At 42.9% G+C, this 14735-nt stretch overlaps 1 protein-coding gene and 1 pseudogene across 2 annotated transcripts; both read right to left on the reverse strand.

The window, feature by feature from the left end:
* Positions 1 to 570: 570 nt before the first annotated feature.
* LOC115678769 (elongation factor Tu, chloroplastic-like) lies at positions 571 to 2849 on the reverse strand (annotated as a pseudogene).
* Positions 2850 to 3731: 882 nt separating this feature from the next.
* Positions 3732 to 8526, reverse strand: LOC115678898 (probable serine/threonine-protein kinase WNK3). 2 transcript variants are annotated; one of them, XM_030602383.2, is made up of 8 exons: positions 8102 to 8526; positions 7847 to 7884; positions 7479 to 7706; positions 7179 to 7402; positions 6914 to 7071; positions 5262 to 5448; positions 5042 to 5176; positions 3732 to 4938 (listed from the first exon to the last, which is right to left on the reverse strand). In XM_030602383.2, exons 1-8 carry the CDS (start codon positions 8186 to 8188, stop codon positions 4142 to 4144), a joined length of 1854 nt encoding a protein of 617 aa, XP_030458243.2. In that variant the 5' UTR covers positions 8189 to 8526; the 3' UTR covers positions 3732 to 4141. The 2 variants fall into 2 exon arrangements, with proteins under 2 accessions (XP_030458243.2, XP_030458244.2); XM_030602384.2 differs by having other exon boundaries at positions 5042 to 5172; positions 5258 to 5448; positions 8102 to 8524.
* Positions 8527 to 14735: the final 6209 nt, after the last annotated feature.

A 14735-nucleotide genomic window follows, 5' to 3' on the forward strand; every position in this document is an offset into this window, starting at 1 on the left:
CCATCGATCACAACTACTCCTGGCAGCTAAAAAAAATTATTTGATCAGCATGATAAAGTTGGCCATTCCTTTACATAAAAAGGCCTTTTGTTATCTGTTATTATGCACAGTTTCAACTTTATCTCCTTAGTTAGCCACAGGATTGTAGCCTAGTGGTCACACACACCAAATGGCATCCAGGAGGTGGGGATTTGAAACCCACCTTTTCGCAGAAGATGTTTCTAGGGCTCTGTGAGACCTCTAAGTATTTCAGCCAAAGTAGTGAAAAGAATGGACAAAGTAATTGAAGTAAATTTTGTTACCTCATAGATCTTCAATTTTTGAAACAGTGCTGCCACCCAGCATTATCAGAGAGTTGATGTGGTCATGTTTCACACATTAACTTCTTGATCCAGTGTCTGCAAAAACATCAGCATCTGTTTCTGTTCATAAAGCAAGTTCATACGTCATTTCGTCTTTCAGTTTAATGAGTTCTCAAACAGCTAATCACCACCTTCAACAGACGCTAAACCCACATTCCAATAATAATCGGCCAACGTTGTTTGAGTAATAAATGAATTAAGAGAAATATGATGAAAAGTTACATCTAAATTAGAGAAGAGTATAGTCCAACTACACTATATATCATCGCAGAGCAAATCAATGACAAAAAAGAAATATGGGAAAAAACAGTTACATCAATGGTCGCCATATTTGTGAAAGAGAGCGAACTGATTGGGTGGAGTTGACAAGACAAGACTTTCATCACAACTCATAAAATTAAAAGCACTTTGAATCCAAAGCAGATGCTTCCAGTGTCACAGTTACTAAAAAATGGACTGAATAACAATGGCTCCAAAAGTCTTCCCACCTTCTCTGATAGCAAACCTCATTCCCCACTCACAAGCCACAGGCATAATGAGCTCAACCACCATCTTAACATGGTCACCAGGCATAACCATCTTAGACTCCTCATCTTGATCACTAATTGAAGCCACCCTTCCAGTGACATCAGTTGTTCTCATGTAGAATTGGGGCCTATAGCCAGCGAAAAATGGTGAATACCTACCTCCTTCTTCCTTCTTCAACACATACACAAAGGCGACAAACTTAATATGGGGTGTAATTGTTCCAGCCTTTGCCAAAACCATCCCTCTCTGAATGTCAACCTTCTGAATACCTCTGAGCAAAAGACCCACATTATCCCCTGCCATCGCCTCATCAAGAGTTTTCTGGAACATTTCAACCCCCATAACAGTAGTGTTCCTAGTTTCCCTCAAGCCAACAATATGGACCGTCTCTCCTACCCTAATTATACCCTCAACACGGTCTGTGGCAACGGTACCGAGACCTGTGATTGAGAACATGTCTTCAACAGCAAGTAAAAATGGAAGATCAGTTTGTCTTTGTGGAATAGGTACGTAACTGTCCACAGAGTCCATGAGTTCATAAATTTTATCAACCCATAGTTTTTCGCTGCGTTTCATGGTAGGATTAGCCATCAGAGCCTCCAAAGCCAACAAGGCCAAACCAGAAACTATGGGAACATCATCTCTGGGGAATTCATATGAAGAAAGCAACTTCCTGACCTCCAATTCCACAAGCTGTAAAAGATCCTCATCATCAACCTGGTCTTGCTTGTTAAGGAAAACCACCATATTGGGAACACCCACTTGCTTAGCCAATATAGTATATGCTCCTTTGTCTGAGGCATAGGTCCATCAGCCCCTGAAACAACAAGAATAGCACCATCCATTTGCGCCGCACCAGTTATCATGTTCTTCACATACTCGGCATGTCCTGGATAGTCAACATGTGCATAGTGGCAATTCTCAGTCTCATACACCACCATAGCAGTATTAATGGTGATACCTGGTGAAGAAAAGGTAATGTCAGCACTCTCGAAAAGTCATCACACAGATCCTATTGGCTAGTGAAATCAGCCAATAACAGACATAAAATTCAGTATCCAATAAAGTCTAGATTAAGCCTAGTCGTTATAATGCTGTAATTAGCTCATTCATTCTACTAATGTTAATGACGATAACTAAATACCCTACTTGTCACATGATATTCCAAAATAAAGGGTTTCCACATGGCGGACTTGGCCAATGGCAGAACATTTTATCAAGATTCTCTGTGTATCAATAAATCATGAAATTCCACTGTAGACTCCAATGCAGGCCTCGGTTTTTCCAGAATGAAAAGAGTATCCATGTGGAATAGCTATTTTTAGGTTAGAGTTGATCCTAAGAGAGTATTATTTTCATTCATCTACCCCTTACAACGACTCTATCTCTGCCCTAAATAAGTATTCAACGTATCTAAACAAGTAAGAACATACAGAATCAGAACAAATGTTCAGAGACACCTCGAGCGCGCTCCTCAGGAGCAGCATCGATCTCATCGTACCTCTTCGTACCGCTGTTTCCCATGGAGGCCAACACCATGGTGGGGGGCGGCGGTCAGGGTGCTCTTCCCACGGTCGACAGGGCCAATCGGCCCGATGTTCACGCGCGGCTTCTTCCGCTCGATCTTCCCCCGCGCGGCGCGCACTAGGAAGGAGGCGCGGCGGCCGGAGGTCGAGGCGGTGGTGGAGTCGATGGCGAAGGGGTCGACGAAGGAGGCCGCGACGGCGGTGGTGGGCCGGCTTCCGGAATCTGGCACGGAAAGCGGCGGTTCCGGCGACGGCGGGGAGAGAGCGGCGGCGGCGGCGGCGGCGGAAGAGGAGGCATGCGGTGGGAGCGGTGGAAGTAGTTTCGAGGAAGAAGGAGACGCAGCCATTGCCATTGCGATTTGGGCTTTGGGTTTTGGAAGAGAACAGAAACCCCAGACACAGAGAGCGAGAGAGAGAGAGAGTTTCAAAAGAAATGAACAAATCAAGGAGACGAGCAGTTACATTTGAATAAACAAAAGCCTGTTCCCTTTTGCTCCAAGCTTCACATTATTACATTACACACATATATATTAAATTAATTAAGATAATCACTAACTACAAATTGGACGACAGACCATCATGCTCGATCCGAAGACTAAACGATCGTCGTCGACCGACATTCACACGTACGGAAAATAACGCAAATGACCTTTTAAATTTTGACCCAACATGAAATTTGGTCTATAAATTCTTAATTATTTAATGCGCTTCTTGAATTTTTACCTAATGTGCAATATCGCCTCTAAACTTTTAACTTGTTCAATGTGATTTTTGAACTTTGGGTATATGTTCAAGCTAATATGTTCAATGTTTTCTCTGAACTTATATTAATGGAAGGATTATATCAGATATTTTTATATAATTTAATCACAAGTTTGAGCATTTACCAAAAGTTCAGGGATCACATTGAACGAATTAAAAATACATTGGGCTAAAATTCAGATCTCACATTGAACAAATTAAAAGTTTAGGAACTGCATTATATATTGGACCAAAGTTCAAGGACCATTTGTGTTATTATCCCCACACATATTAATAAAATATGATTTTTTACCGAGGAAGAAAATGTAGATGGGCTGGTATTTTAGGTGGAATTTTTTTTTTTTTTGGAGTTAAAAACAGCAATTGACATTCACGCCACATGACTTTGTAACCAAAGAATGATCAGTACATTCGAGTTCAAAAAAGCAAGAAGCGTTCTGCACCAAACCGAGGCATCCTAGAGATCTCAAACTTGGTCAGAACCCCAGTTATTCAATAAGAACCACCACAGGAAACCAAATTGGAGCAATACAGATGGTGTGCTATCTGTAACTATCCAGCAGAACATAACCTTGAGATTGACCTTTTTGCATATGTACATGTATACAAGCCAACAAATTATAGGGACAGATCAGATCAAGAATAAACAAACAATGAATGAAAACCAACATGTATTCATCTCCAAGCGTACGCAGACTTCATATTCAATCGCCATGCAAACTGAAATTATGACCGTCATACTGAGCATCTCCCGCATCGAACCAGGTCCTCGTAGCAGCTAATGAAATCACGGCATCGAAGGTTGAATAGATACCCGTAACTGGCTATCTCTATTCCCGAGTCTCTTGAGCAGAACATTCTTTAATCAGCATCTCTCGTATCATGATTGCCCATGCACGAGAGTCACGAGACAGCAAAGTTTCCCATCCAACAAGATGTGTATCATTGAGTTGGCCGGGTGCCTCACTCTTTAATCCATGGAATTTTCTTCTTACAGATATTTAGAACCATTTCACGGGTTTCAGGAGAAAGTCCATCCAAAAGATCCGAAATAGCGGCTTCATGCTTCCTCCTTAGCTCCTGTAGCTCCTCCTGCTGCTTTATCAGCAGATGCTCGAGCTTATCAGCAATTAAATTTAACTCTTTAGATCCAACACCATCCGCAACTAGTGAGTTATCACACTCACTGCCGCCAAGAAGATCTTTGGTTGCACTACCCGTAGATGCAGTATCTGTTTCATCTACACTCCTACCGCCATCAGAAGCAGATTCATGCTCAGGCTCTTCAAGTTCAGGAATGCCATTTGGCCTCTCACCATCATGGTGGCTGACAGAAGATTGCATGTTTTCTTCGAACAAACTACTTTCAACAGATGCTGAATCCACAAAGGATAAGTTTGAAGGGCCATATCGGAAAGGAGAGATTCCATCTGGTTTCGATGAGACGGCCCAGTACTTCCGACCAGAATGCGTTCTTTCCAACAAAAGATTACCAGAAGCAGATGGCTCAGAAGCAGAGGTATCATCTCTATATGCTGAGGCCCAGGCATCAGAGTTTTGAACTTCTTCACTAAAGACACCCCCAGAAGGCTCTAGTGGTGCCCAACCTGGTATATGAGAACGAATTTCGTCATCGATCATCGCAGCAATCACCGAAACATCCTGATCAGTCAAGTCTAGTTCCTCGACCATTTCGCTGGCAACTGCAATTGCTGTATCTACCTCAATATCAAATGGAAAGTGGATATTCCGAAAGTGACCTGTGCAAGTTTGAGGAAGTGTATCAACATATCTCAAAGAGGGATGAAAATACCCATAGTAAGACAACCATTGAACTGCTAAAATGCAAGGAAATGCTCGCACCTGAAGAATCTGCAATCCTTAATTTCAGAAATATTGTGTTGACATCTTTTCTTTGACCCTGCACTGTAAAGTCCATACTAGTCTCTGCCGTAGAAACATTTGCCCCTTTCCCAGCACCGACATTATGAGGACTACCTGTATTTAATAAAAAATGCACATCAAGTGGCAGGACAATGAGAACAGAAGCCAAGAAGCCCAGTAAGGAGGCTCTAGAACTTACCCATTTCTTGATGTCTCGGTGAACGTAACGATCTGCCAACACTTTCACTTTCTTCCTCTGACTGTAGAAAAGGATCCATCAAAAGTTCCTTGGCACTCAATCGCTCAGAAACGTTTGCAATGCATTTTTCTATGAATTCTCGGACTCGATCATCTTTCACCTTTTCCAGTGATGCAGGTTTTATTCCCTACCAAGAATGAGGATACATATTACAGACATGATCAAGGAGCTGAAGAGTGCAACAGTGTGTAATACTAGCCACTGACATAACCAGATTAACTGCCACCAGTGGACATATGTAAAGTGACTCATTTATACATGTATGCATGCATGACTATGTGGGAACACATGCAAATCTGCATAGAGAAACATAACCTAATTTCCTGTTCCTAACGTCATCGAAGATAAATATATCCTCCCACAGTACAACTAGTGGAAGCACGGATGTAGATGTCAAGGAACAAAGAGTCAATAAATAAAAACTCTCTGAAACTTGACTAGAGGCCCTTAGACATCAAAGTTTTTATACTTTTCTTGCCATATTTAAGCACAATCTTCAGTTTCAATATGGAACTAACAATCAACCAGGAAGGAAAACTTTTAAACCTTTAATTATTTCCACTGCTTAGGTTTCAGCGACGGGAAGGACTAGAACATACAGTCTGAACAGGAAGACTGAACGTGAAATAAGCAACTTCATTGAATGTACACTGCATAATTTGCAACTAAAACAAAGGATATGAAAATGATCGTATTGACGAATTGCAAATTAAACTTTGTATTAGAGACTACAATATCATTGTGCCTGAAATTTTCGCCAAAGCCACTATGTAGAGACTTAGACATCAGGCTATAAATACTTTAACTTGTGCCCAAGTCCCCGTTCCCTAATTCAAATGGCTATTGACAATGGTATCTACCAAAGCCTCAACTCCTATAGACAAAAGGAACCTAATCAACACTGTTAGAAAGTCCTACCCAAAAGCTTAAGCTGTTAAATGAATGCGTGATTTAATATTTAATTACTCTAACACTCCCCTTCACGCTTAGTTTAGTATTTTTGCCTAGTACTAGGCGTGGACATATTTAATGGGAGGCAAATGGGACCTGAAAAGATTCAAACTCAGGTTCTCCAGTTTTGATACCATGTGAGATTTTGATGGGATCACTGCCAACTGTTCTAAAAGCTTATGCTGATAGGTAGAAGAGACCACATGAATATAAAGAGCATTTAGGACCCGTTGTCAATCGATGTGGGATAATACTTCAACATCCCCACTCACGCCCCCACTCACGTGTAAGCCGGATTGTGAGCGGCACGTGAAATTTTGACTATGCACATTCACATGGAAATTTTTACCATGCACATTCGCGAAAGGGATAGCACTTGGCTCTGATACCATGTTAGAAAATCCTACCCTAAAGCTTAAGCTGTTAGATGAATACGTGATTTAATATTTAATTACTCTAACAAACACCAAGTGGACACTGACATTTGACCATGACTTGACTCGCTCCCACAAAAGAAGTTGTGAATCGATGGCATAGAGATTTGTCAGTTTTACCAAAGACAAAGAGCTCAGAGTACTCCACACAGAGATATTGCAGGAAAAAAGAACGACAAAAAAAAAAAGAGATACTTAGTGCCTTACAGATATCACTTTTTTGTATATTTGAGCTGCATTTGTGCATTCAACATACGGGTACTCAAAGGTCACCAACTCCAGCAAGCACATTCCAAATGCATAAATGTCCACAAGCTCATTGTATTCCTCCTCATAAAGCTCAGGTGCCATAAACTCTGGGGTACCTGCAAGTACAAAAACGTTGAAATTCTTTCTTGGGTCATGGAGACTTGTGTCACGTGTCATATCCTCTGCTAGAGTCTTGAGACACAAAAAGTAACAGGGTCCTCACCAATGACACTGTGAGCCGAATGAGCATGTTGCAGAATGGCAGCAAATCCTAAGTCACCAATTTTCACTTCACCTTGGTTTCCATTAACGAAAATATTGTCACACTTCAGATCCCGATGAATAATAGGTGGATAGTGACTATGCAAATACAACAGCCCCTCAAGAATCTGTCTAGACCATTTCTTCAACGCCCTTAAATCCACATGCTTGTGCTTCTTCCGGTACCTAGAGAAGATGATCATTTAATTATCCCAAGAAGCCTATCTCTGATTGATGGAGGATTAAATTGACAAAAACTTACTGCCGCAATGTTCCTGATGTGAAAATCTCGGTGATGAAGTTAATATTCTCTTTTTTCGTATCGACCCACGAACTGTAGAATTTGATTATGTTCTTGTGCTTCAAAGTTTTAAGCAGGTGAACCTCAGAATAGAGACGCTCCAAATCCTCCGAATTTCTCAAGAGATCTGTCACCTTAATCTGATTCCAGGCCACTTCAATTCCTTCCAACTCATCAAATGCTCTATATCTACATTTCCATGTGCCGTCAAGGATAAACTCGAATCCGCCAACAAGAATTTCTACAATGCACCTCAACTAGAAGAAAACCAAGCAACTTTTATCTAAAGAACAAAATAGAGATAGCAGCAGCAAATAGAAAAAGGATACACTTTCTTGAAAGCCCCTTTTCCCAGAACTTCCTTGTACTGCCATAAGAAACCATTTTACAAGACAATGTCAAACACTAAAATAAGAAGGACGAATTCATCCCATCTCCAAATTCAATCAAAACAACAAGCAATCAGCCATGAAAAAATCACGCATTTTGATCACCAATGAATCATATCAGAAAATAAAATCTCCCCAAAACGGGTATCGCAACTGAAAATCAGAGAAGATAAACAATTACGGCGAGATACAGACCCGAACATATCGACCAGTGGGATCAATTTCGACGTACTCGGCATCTGGGTCATCGGGGTCGTGATCAGAAGACACGTCCTGCGGCATTCTCGAGCAAGCACGGACGATTTCAAGAAACTTCGACCTGACTCCTCGAGGTCAAACGGAAGGAAGCCACGAAATTTGTCCTGATCCCACGCAATCCCGCACCTCCAAGGAAGCCGCCAAAACGATTGCTTATCAACGTGGGCAGGCCCCCGAGCCACCGCCAGAAGACGAACACAGCCTCAAGAGGGGCGAGGGGAATTCTGACCCAAGAAAGAAGAGGAGCGTGCGAGAACAGGGTGTCCGTTGTTTTTGTCAAAGGAGACGAAGAAGAGGAAGAGCTTGGTTGAGCTTTGATCAGACAGAACCCGGACAGATTGACCTGCGATACAACATTGTTTTCTATCTAAATGCCTCTTGAGCTTTCTCAACTGTACGGGGGGCGTTGCTTATCTTTAATACTATTCATTAATTAGCGAGAAAATGACACAAATAATCTCTGAACAAGGACTTACTATATAATCTGATCTCTGAATTTTTAATTTATTTAATGTAGTCTCTAAACTTTAGCCTAATGTGCAATGTGGTCCCTAAAATTTTAATTTGTTCAATTTGATCCCAAACTTTTTGTACATATTCAATTCAGACCATTAGCGATTAATCTTGATTTGGGGAGCGTTTTCTTTGGATTAATCTTTGATCCGACAGAGTATTGGATACGCTTGGAAAATCCAATCACCTTTGTGATTGCGAAATTTGAGAGTGCGTGTGGTTGTGGAGCAACCATACACAACTAATCAAACCTAATCTTGTCCCACCATAATTTCGAATTTGCCATTGCAACATAGAGAGCTTTAGTAAATTCATTTCATTTGTCCAATATCATATATTGGGTTTGTTCAATTTAGAACATTTTTTGAAAAGTGAAAAGTTGTATGTAGCTCGATTAATGATATAACAGATGGAAATTAAAACGGTAAGTGATATGAACGGATGTATGTTTGTCATTTTCTTTAAAAAAGTGCTCAAAGAAATTCGATATTATTACGATTATATTCAAAGTATTGTTATCATGAGTTTACGTTAATTGTATTGTAAATGGATAAAATTTGCAAGATGAAGATATAGCTATTCTAATTGTGTGCTTCTATAAAAGAATTGCATTTGAAAATGGAACTTTGTTATTGTTGACACCTATTTTTAATTTGCCCAAAATTAATTGCACAAAATTTAGGAATTAATTTTCTTTAATTCCTAAAACAAAAAAATATTTCTATTTAAATGCATTGCATATAGACATTAGGCATATGTGAATTAATAGGGCCTATTAGAGCATATTTTCTTAAATTTTAAACAAAAATTTAAAAAAAAAAAAAAAAAAATCGAGTCGGGCCGAATGAGTCGAGCCGACCCGCCCATTTCTTTTTTTTTTTTTTTTTTTTCCTGGCCCGCCCTTTTCCTTTTTCTTTTTTCCTTTTCGCGGGCGGCCCACTTCCTTTTCTTTTTTCTCTCCTCCCCCGGGTGGGCCGGCCCTCGCCCAGCCTTCCTTTCCTTCTCTTCCCCTGCGCGGTCGCTCTCCTCGCCCTGTTCTTCCTGCTCAGCGACGGAGGCGTGACGCACGGCGGCGCCGCTTCTCGCCGTCGCCCCGGCTGAGGAGAGCCGGATGAGCACGCCAACGGATCGGCATTAATGGCCGGTCCCGTCCTCCCATTCCCCTTCTCCCTTATCCTCCTCCTATCCTCCTCCTCCTGTTCCCTCTCGCGCTCTGCTCTGTAGCTGCCGCTATGGCCGCTTGAAAGTCGCGGGGCGGGTAGGCGGTGCGAGGCCATCGTCACGCCGGCGGAGGCACGGGTTCGTCGTCGGCTATAAATAGCCGAGAGAGAGAGAGAGGTCAGCGGCCACTTTCGGAAAAAGCGGAGACGGAGGGCGGAGCAAGACAGAGAGAGCTCTTCGGCGACCGCAGTGCTTACGCATCCGCGCTCGATCATCCATCCCGGCCTGTAGGGCCGAGCAGTGTGACACAGTGAGAGAGAGAGAGCCCCGGTCGGCGAAACACGAGAGAGAGGCGAGAGAGAGAACACGGAGAGAGAATAGAGAGAGAGAGGAAACCGAGGCCACGCGGAGCTAAAGAAGAACCGGCGGCGGTCGTCGACGCCCCGAGACTCCGCGGGGGCCATCCCGGCAAGGCTCGGCCGTCGAATGGGTGAGCCCACAGGCCGAGAAGCTCCACGTTTTCCCCTGTTTTTTGTTTTGCCTCGGTTTGGCGGGACTCGCTGCCCGGCCGTTTCGCTCTCGAATCCGGCCCATACCGAAGCTGTCGGTCCGGTCACAGGCTCACCGCTCAGACCGTTAACCTGAGCTTGGAGCGGCCAGGATCGCCGAGGAGGTCGAATCCCCGTTTTCCACGCGCCGCCAAGCGTTCGACGAAATGCCTCAACCACGCGGTTTTTGTTCCATCGCCGGCCGGCGAACCGGTGGTCCGACGGCGGTTCAGGTGAAAGAGTGGCACGGCCGAGGCGGTCACAGTCGGCGACTAGGGCGGCAACGGCTTGGGGTCGGCGGCGGACGGCCAATTTTGGTTCGCCGGCGCCCCCCTCCCCGCGGATCTGTTTGTTCGGGTCGGATTCGACCCGAATCAACGAGATCCGAGCCAATCAACGCCCGGGTCGGATCAGTTGACTCGGGTCGGTTCCGACCGGCCGGATCTCGATTCCGACCGGTCAACGGCCGGGTGGATCCGTTGACCGGGTCAACGACCGGTCGGATCCGTTGACCCGGTCTGTTCCGACCCGATCCGATCAGACCGTCAGGCCGGGTCAACGCCAGGTGTCGGATCCGTTGACCCGGGTCGGTTCAGACCCGATCCGAGTGACCGATCCGACCCGGGTCAACGCCCGGTCGGATCCGTTGACCCGGGTCGGTTCGACCCGGATCCGCCCGACAGGTTAATATTATATTATTATTTTATTTTATTTTTTTAAAAAAAAAAATTTAAAAAAAAATTTAAAAATTTTAAAAAAAAAATTATTATTATTATTTTTTTTTCTTTTTCTTTTCTTTTGTATTATTATTATTATTTTTTTTTTATTTTTTCGAATTTTTTCGAAAAAAAAAAAAAAATTTTTAAAAAAAAAAATTTTTTTTAAAAAATTTTGATTGATATATTCTAAATGTTTAATCTAATGTGATATTATTATGCATATTTTTGTCTTGTTTAAATTAGACAAACTTGAGATTGCGCGGTAATATTTTGCATGTTATGTTTATTATCGTTGTATTGTTATGCATGTTTTTAATACAATTGCATGAATGTTGTGTTTTTGAATGTCATCCGACTTAGTTAGGGTTAGAACCTTAGGCTGCATGAATTCTTGTGTTCCGATCGCTAATCGTTCCCGATTGTGCACTCGTTTGATCACCTCACATATTAGGAGAAAGGTCCTAAAATCAATCCAAATTGCTCGACAAATGTTTTGAAATGAACAGGGTAAAATGGTACGAAAGGGCATTAGTTATCCAACTAGTGTAACCAAGTCCCCGAACTCATTTAATCTCGGTTCGTAGGAATAGGGTGATTCTCCCATCACCCTATTTGGGTTTCTAATCGACCCACCCCAAATCGATTAGTGGCGACTCCTTGATATAAACCACTTGCATGTTAAACACTTAAACCCTAAGTCGCGATATGGTATGGGCTTGGGAGAGCCCGAGTTAAGTCCCGAACCTAGACTTAGCACGTACCAGGCGAGCCCCCCCTTTTTTTTGCATGTTGTTTAAAAAGGGCTCGGGAGTTCGGTCGCGACAGACTGGCGACTCCGCTGGGGACTTGTTTTTTTTTTTTTTTTTCAAAGTGGACTTAAGCCAAAATTTTTATCCTGTTCAAAATAATTTTTGTTTGACAGCAAGGACTTCAGGTATGATCCTGACATTAAGGTGTTATTTGTCTTGGGTTCGAATTGATTGTTTATAATTTGTTGTGCATGCTTTAATGATTTAGCACTACACCGTTGCACACACAACCACGCCTGCGGACTGGGCCGCGATAGGGCATCTTAGGATGGTGTTAAGAAAGATACGACCTCGAACGCGAGTCCGCGATGTAGAGGTTGCCTTTCTTTTCCCGAAATTTATTTCTAAAAATCGTAAAGAAGTATCTTTAGCCGCTATTCGCGTGACTATAAGATATTCCTTTCGATTTGGCCGAGGTTAAAAGGACTTGACACCAACGCGAGGCTGCGACGGTCGGGCACCCTTTTAAATTCATGTTCTTGAGCCGTCTAGATAGAAATCGAACCTCACTTCTCATGTGCATGTTGTTGCGATTGCCATGGTTCAAGGAAAGGTATATATTCTATCCCTTCTCATTTTTTATATATATATATGGCCTACTTATTCAATTGATTTGTTCTTGTTAGGCCACCCGTTGATTGCGATCTATATACCGGGATACGCTTATTGCGGAGCTTGTCCGTAAAAATAAGCGCCTCCGAGAGACCGTGATTTCCCCATCGTTTATAAAATGAGTATCCGGGAAGGGCACCCTTTTGTTAAAAGCCTCTGTCTTTTATATTTCCTAGTAATTATGTTCAGGGATTTTGGTTATCTCCTGTAAAAATGTTTTTGGGTTGTACAAATGTTAATATAACTCGGGCCGTTTTTTATGCTTTAAATAAAATTTTTGCCCCTGAATGACACCATCGCGGCCTTCGGCCCGGTGGTATCCGGGGATGGCGATCCACGGTCCGAGGCGACCGGGTTCGAACCCGGGGACGCCGCCTGTAATGTTAATATTAATAAAAACCCTTTTGCTTATTTTTCTTTGCAAATAAAGAAAATACGCAATAATAATATGACTAAGTCATAGAATGATTCTTTATTGAGCATTATACTCATTCATATTAGCGTTTTGCAGGTAGTTACAAAAAATGGCCGAAGAAAATGTCCGCCTCAATAACATGGAAGATGAGATGAAAATGGTCATCAATGCGATCCAAAATCTCACAAAGCGGGTGGAATCCATTCATGGCAAGCTCACACCTACGCTGCGTGAAGTTGAAGTGGTGTTACCACCACCGTCTCTTGGAAAAGACAAAGCCTCTACCGTGTGATAAAATGCCTTTTGGAGGACGATCCGCTTCCCCTTCTTTGTCAAGAAGCACTGAATTTGAAGGCGTACCAATGATGAACGGGACAAACGCCTTGCAAAGGTCGAAGAGATCTTGAAAGCACTACAAGGCCCGCAAAATTTGTCCCACTTGACCTGTCTATATACAAACGGGTCAAAGTACCGAGAAAAGTTCAAGATGCGGAATTCGAGAAGTATGATGGCACCTCATGCCCTGGACATCATCCGCACATGTATCATGTGCGGATGACTCAAGACGTTGATAATGAACCCCTTATGATTCGAGACCTTTCAAGCGAGTTTGACGGGACCGGCCTTGACATGGTATATGTCGAAGGATGTGGATACTTTTAAGTCTTGGGATGATGCCACGATGCATTCCTCAAGCATTATCAATTCAACCTCGACGTCACCTTTACTCGTGACGATCCGGGAACGGCGAGAAGAAGAAGAGTGAGTCCTTCAAAGAGTACGCCACTAGATGGAGAAACTTGGCCGCCCAGGTTACCCATAACTCACTCGATCATGAACAAGTGAAATTGTTCATAAAGTCTCTTTCATATGAATACAGACACCGCTTGGTTGGTGCCTCTTGAATCCCTTAATCGTCTTGTTCTGTGGGCGAACGAATCGAAATGGGATTGCGTGAGGGGTGGTTTACGGACCCCACTTCCACAAGCAAGAAACTCGACATGAAGAAGGAGAAAGAACCCCTGACAGATGCGGATGTTGCATACACCCAAACCGTTCCTCCTTCCCCAATGATTCAGATAAGCAGTGGACAGCAACCGGTCTCAAGCCGCAAGCCGCCCCAAAGGGGAAATAACAAAAAGCAGTTCACGCCACTCCCTTTGCCTATGTCTCAGATCCTGCCTATTCTCCTGGAAAAGAGGTTGCTTGCTAAAGAGCCAAAGCGTGAAAATCCTGAGCGTTTCCCCAACTACGATCCCTCCGAGGCATGTGAATATCATTTGGGTGAAATGGGACATTCCGTCAATGGCTGTGTCGTCTGAAAAATAAGGTCCAGAAATTATTGGATGCAAAGATGCTTTCATTCCACAATGCACCACCCAATCAAGCGAGGAGGCGCGGATGTCGTCATTGAGTAAAGCTGTAGACTCAATTTTCCTCCCTTAGAATAGAGGCATATTTAATAGTTTGAATCCTCCCATACTTGGGAGCTTTTCTTGCTTTCTAAAGTCTCAGCTGTTTTCTAGAATTCCCAGTTTTCTGAATTTGTAATTATGCTTGGAATTTTAGTATTGCAATTTCCATTCCAACAAATGTAATTCGCCTGAATTATTCAAAAGAATTACAATTGTTTTGTTTTGAGGGCCTGAGGAAGTACTCCAAACCGGCCCGTTGATGATATCCACCATGTAAAGGAAAGTGTTCGAGGCCCGGGCTTCCTCATGCTCCTCGTTTCTAAACTTTTGAAAATAAAACAAACGTTTTATCATTTTTCAAAAGGGCGAAAAGAACGGT

Source organism: Syzygium oleosum, unplaced genomic scaffold, assembly GCF_021117445.2.
Source record: "Syzygium oleosum isolate NSW1041296 unplaced genomic scaffold, Sole_v2.1 Sole_v2.17, whole genome shotgun sequence".
NCBI lineage: Eukaryota > Viridiplantae > Streptophyta > Magnoliopsida > Myrtales > Myrtaceae > Syzygium > Syzygium oleosum.

Bases quoted from the DNA above. Each gene is read 5' to 3' on its own strand.
- LOC115678898 (XM_030602383.2), bottom strand. From the start codon at position 8,188: ATGCCGCAGGACGTGTCTTCTGATCACGACCCCGATGACCCAGATGCC. The intron at 7,885-8,101 runs GTCTGTATCTCG...TTCTTATGGCAG, and splicing joins CCACTGGTCGATATGTTCGG to TACAAGGAAGTTCTGGGAAA. The intron at 7,707-7,846 runs GTATCCTTTTTC...ATGGAAATGTAG, and splicing joins AAAGGGGCTTTCAAGAAAGT to ATATAGAGCATTTGATGAGT.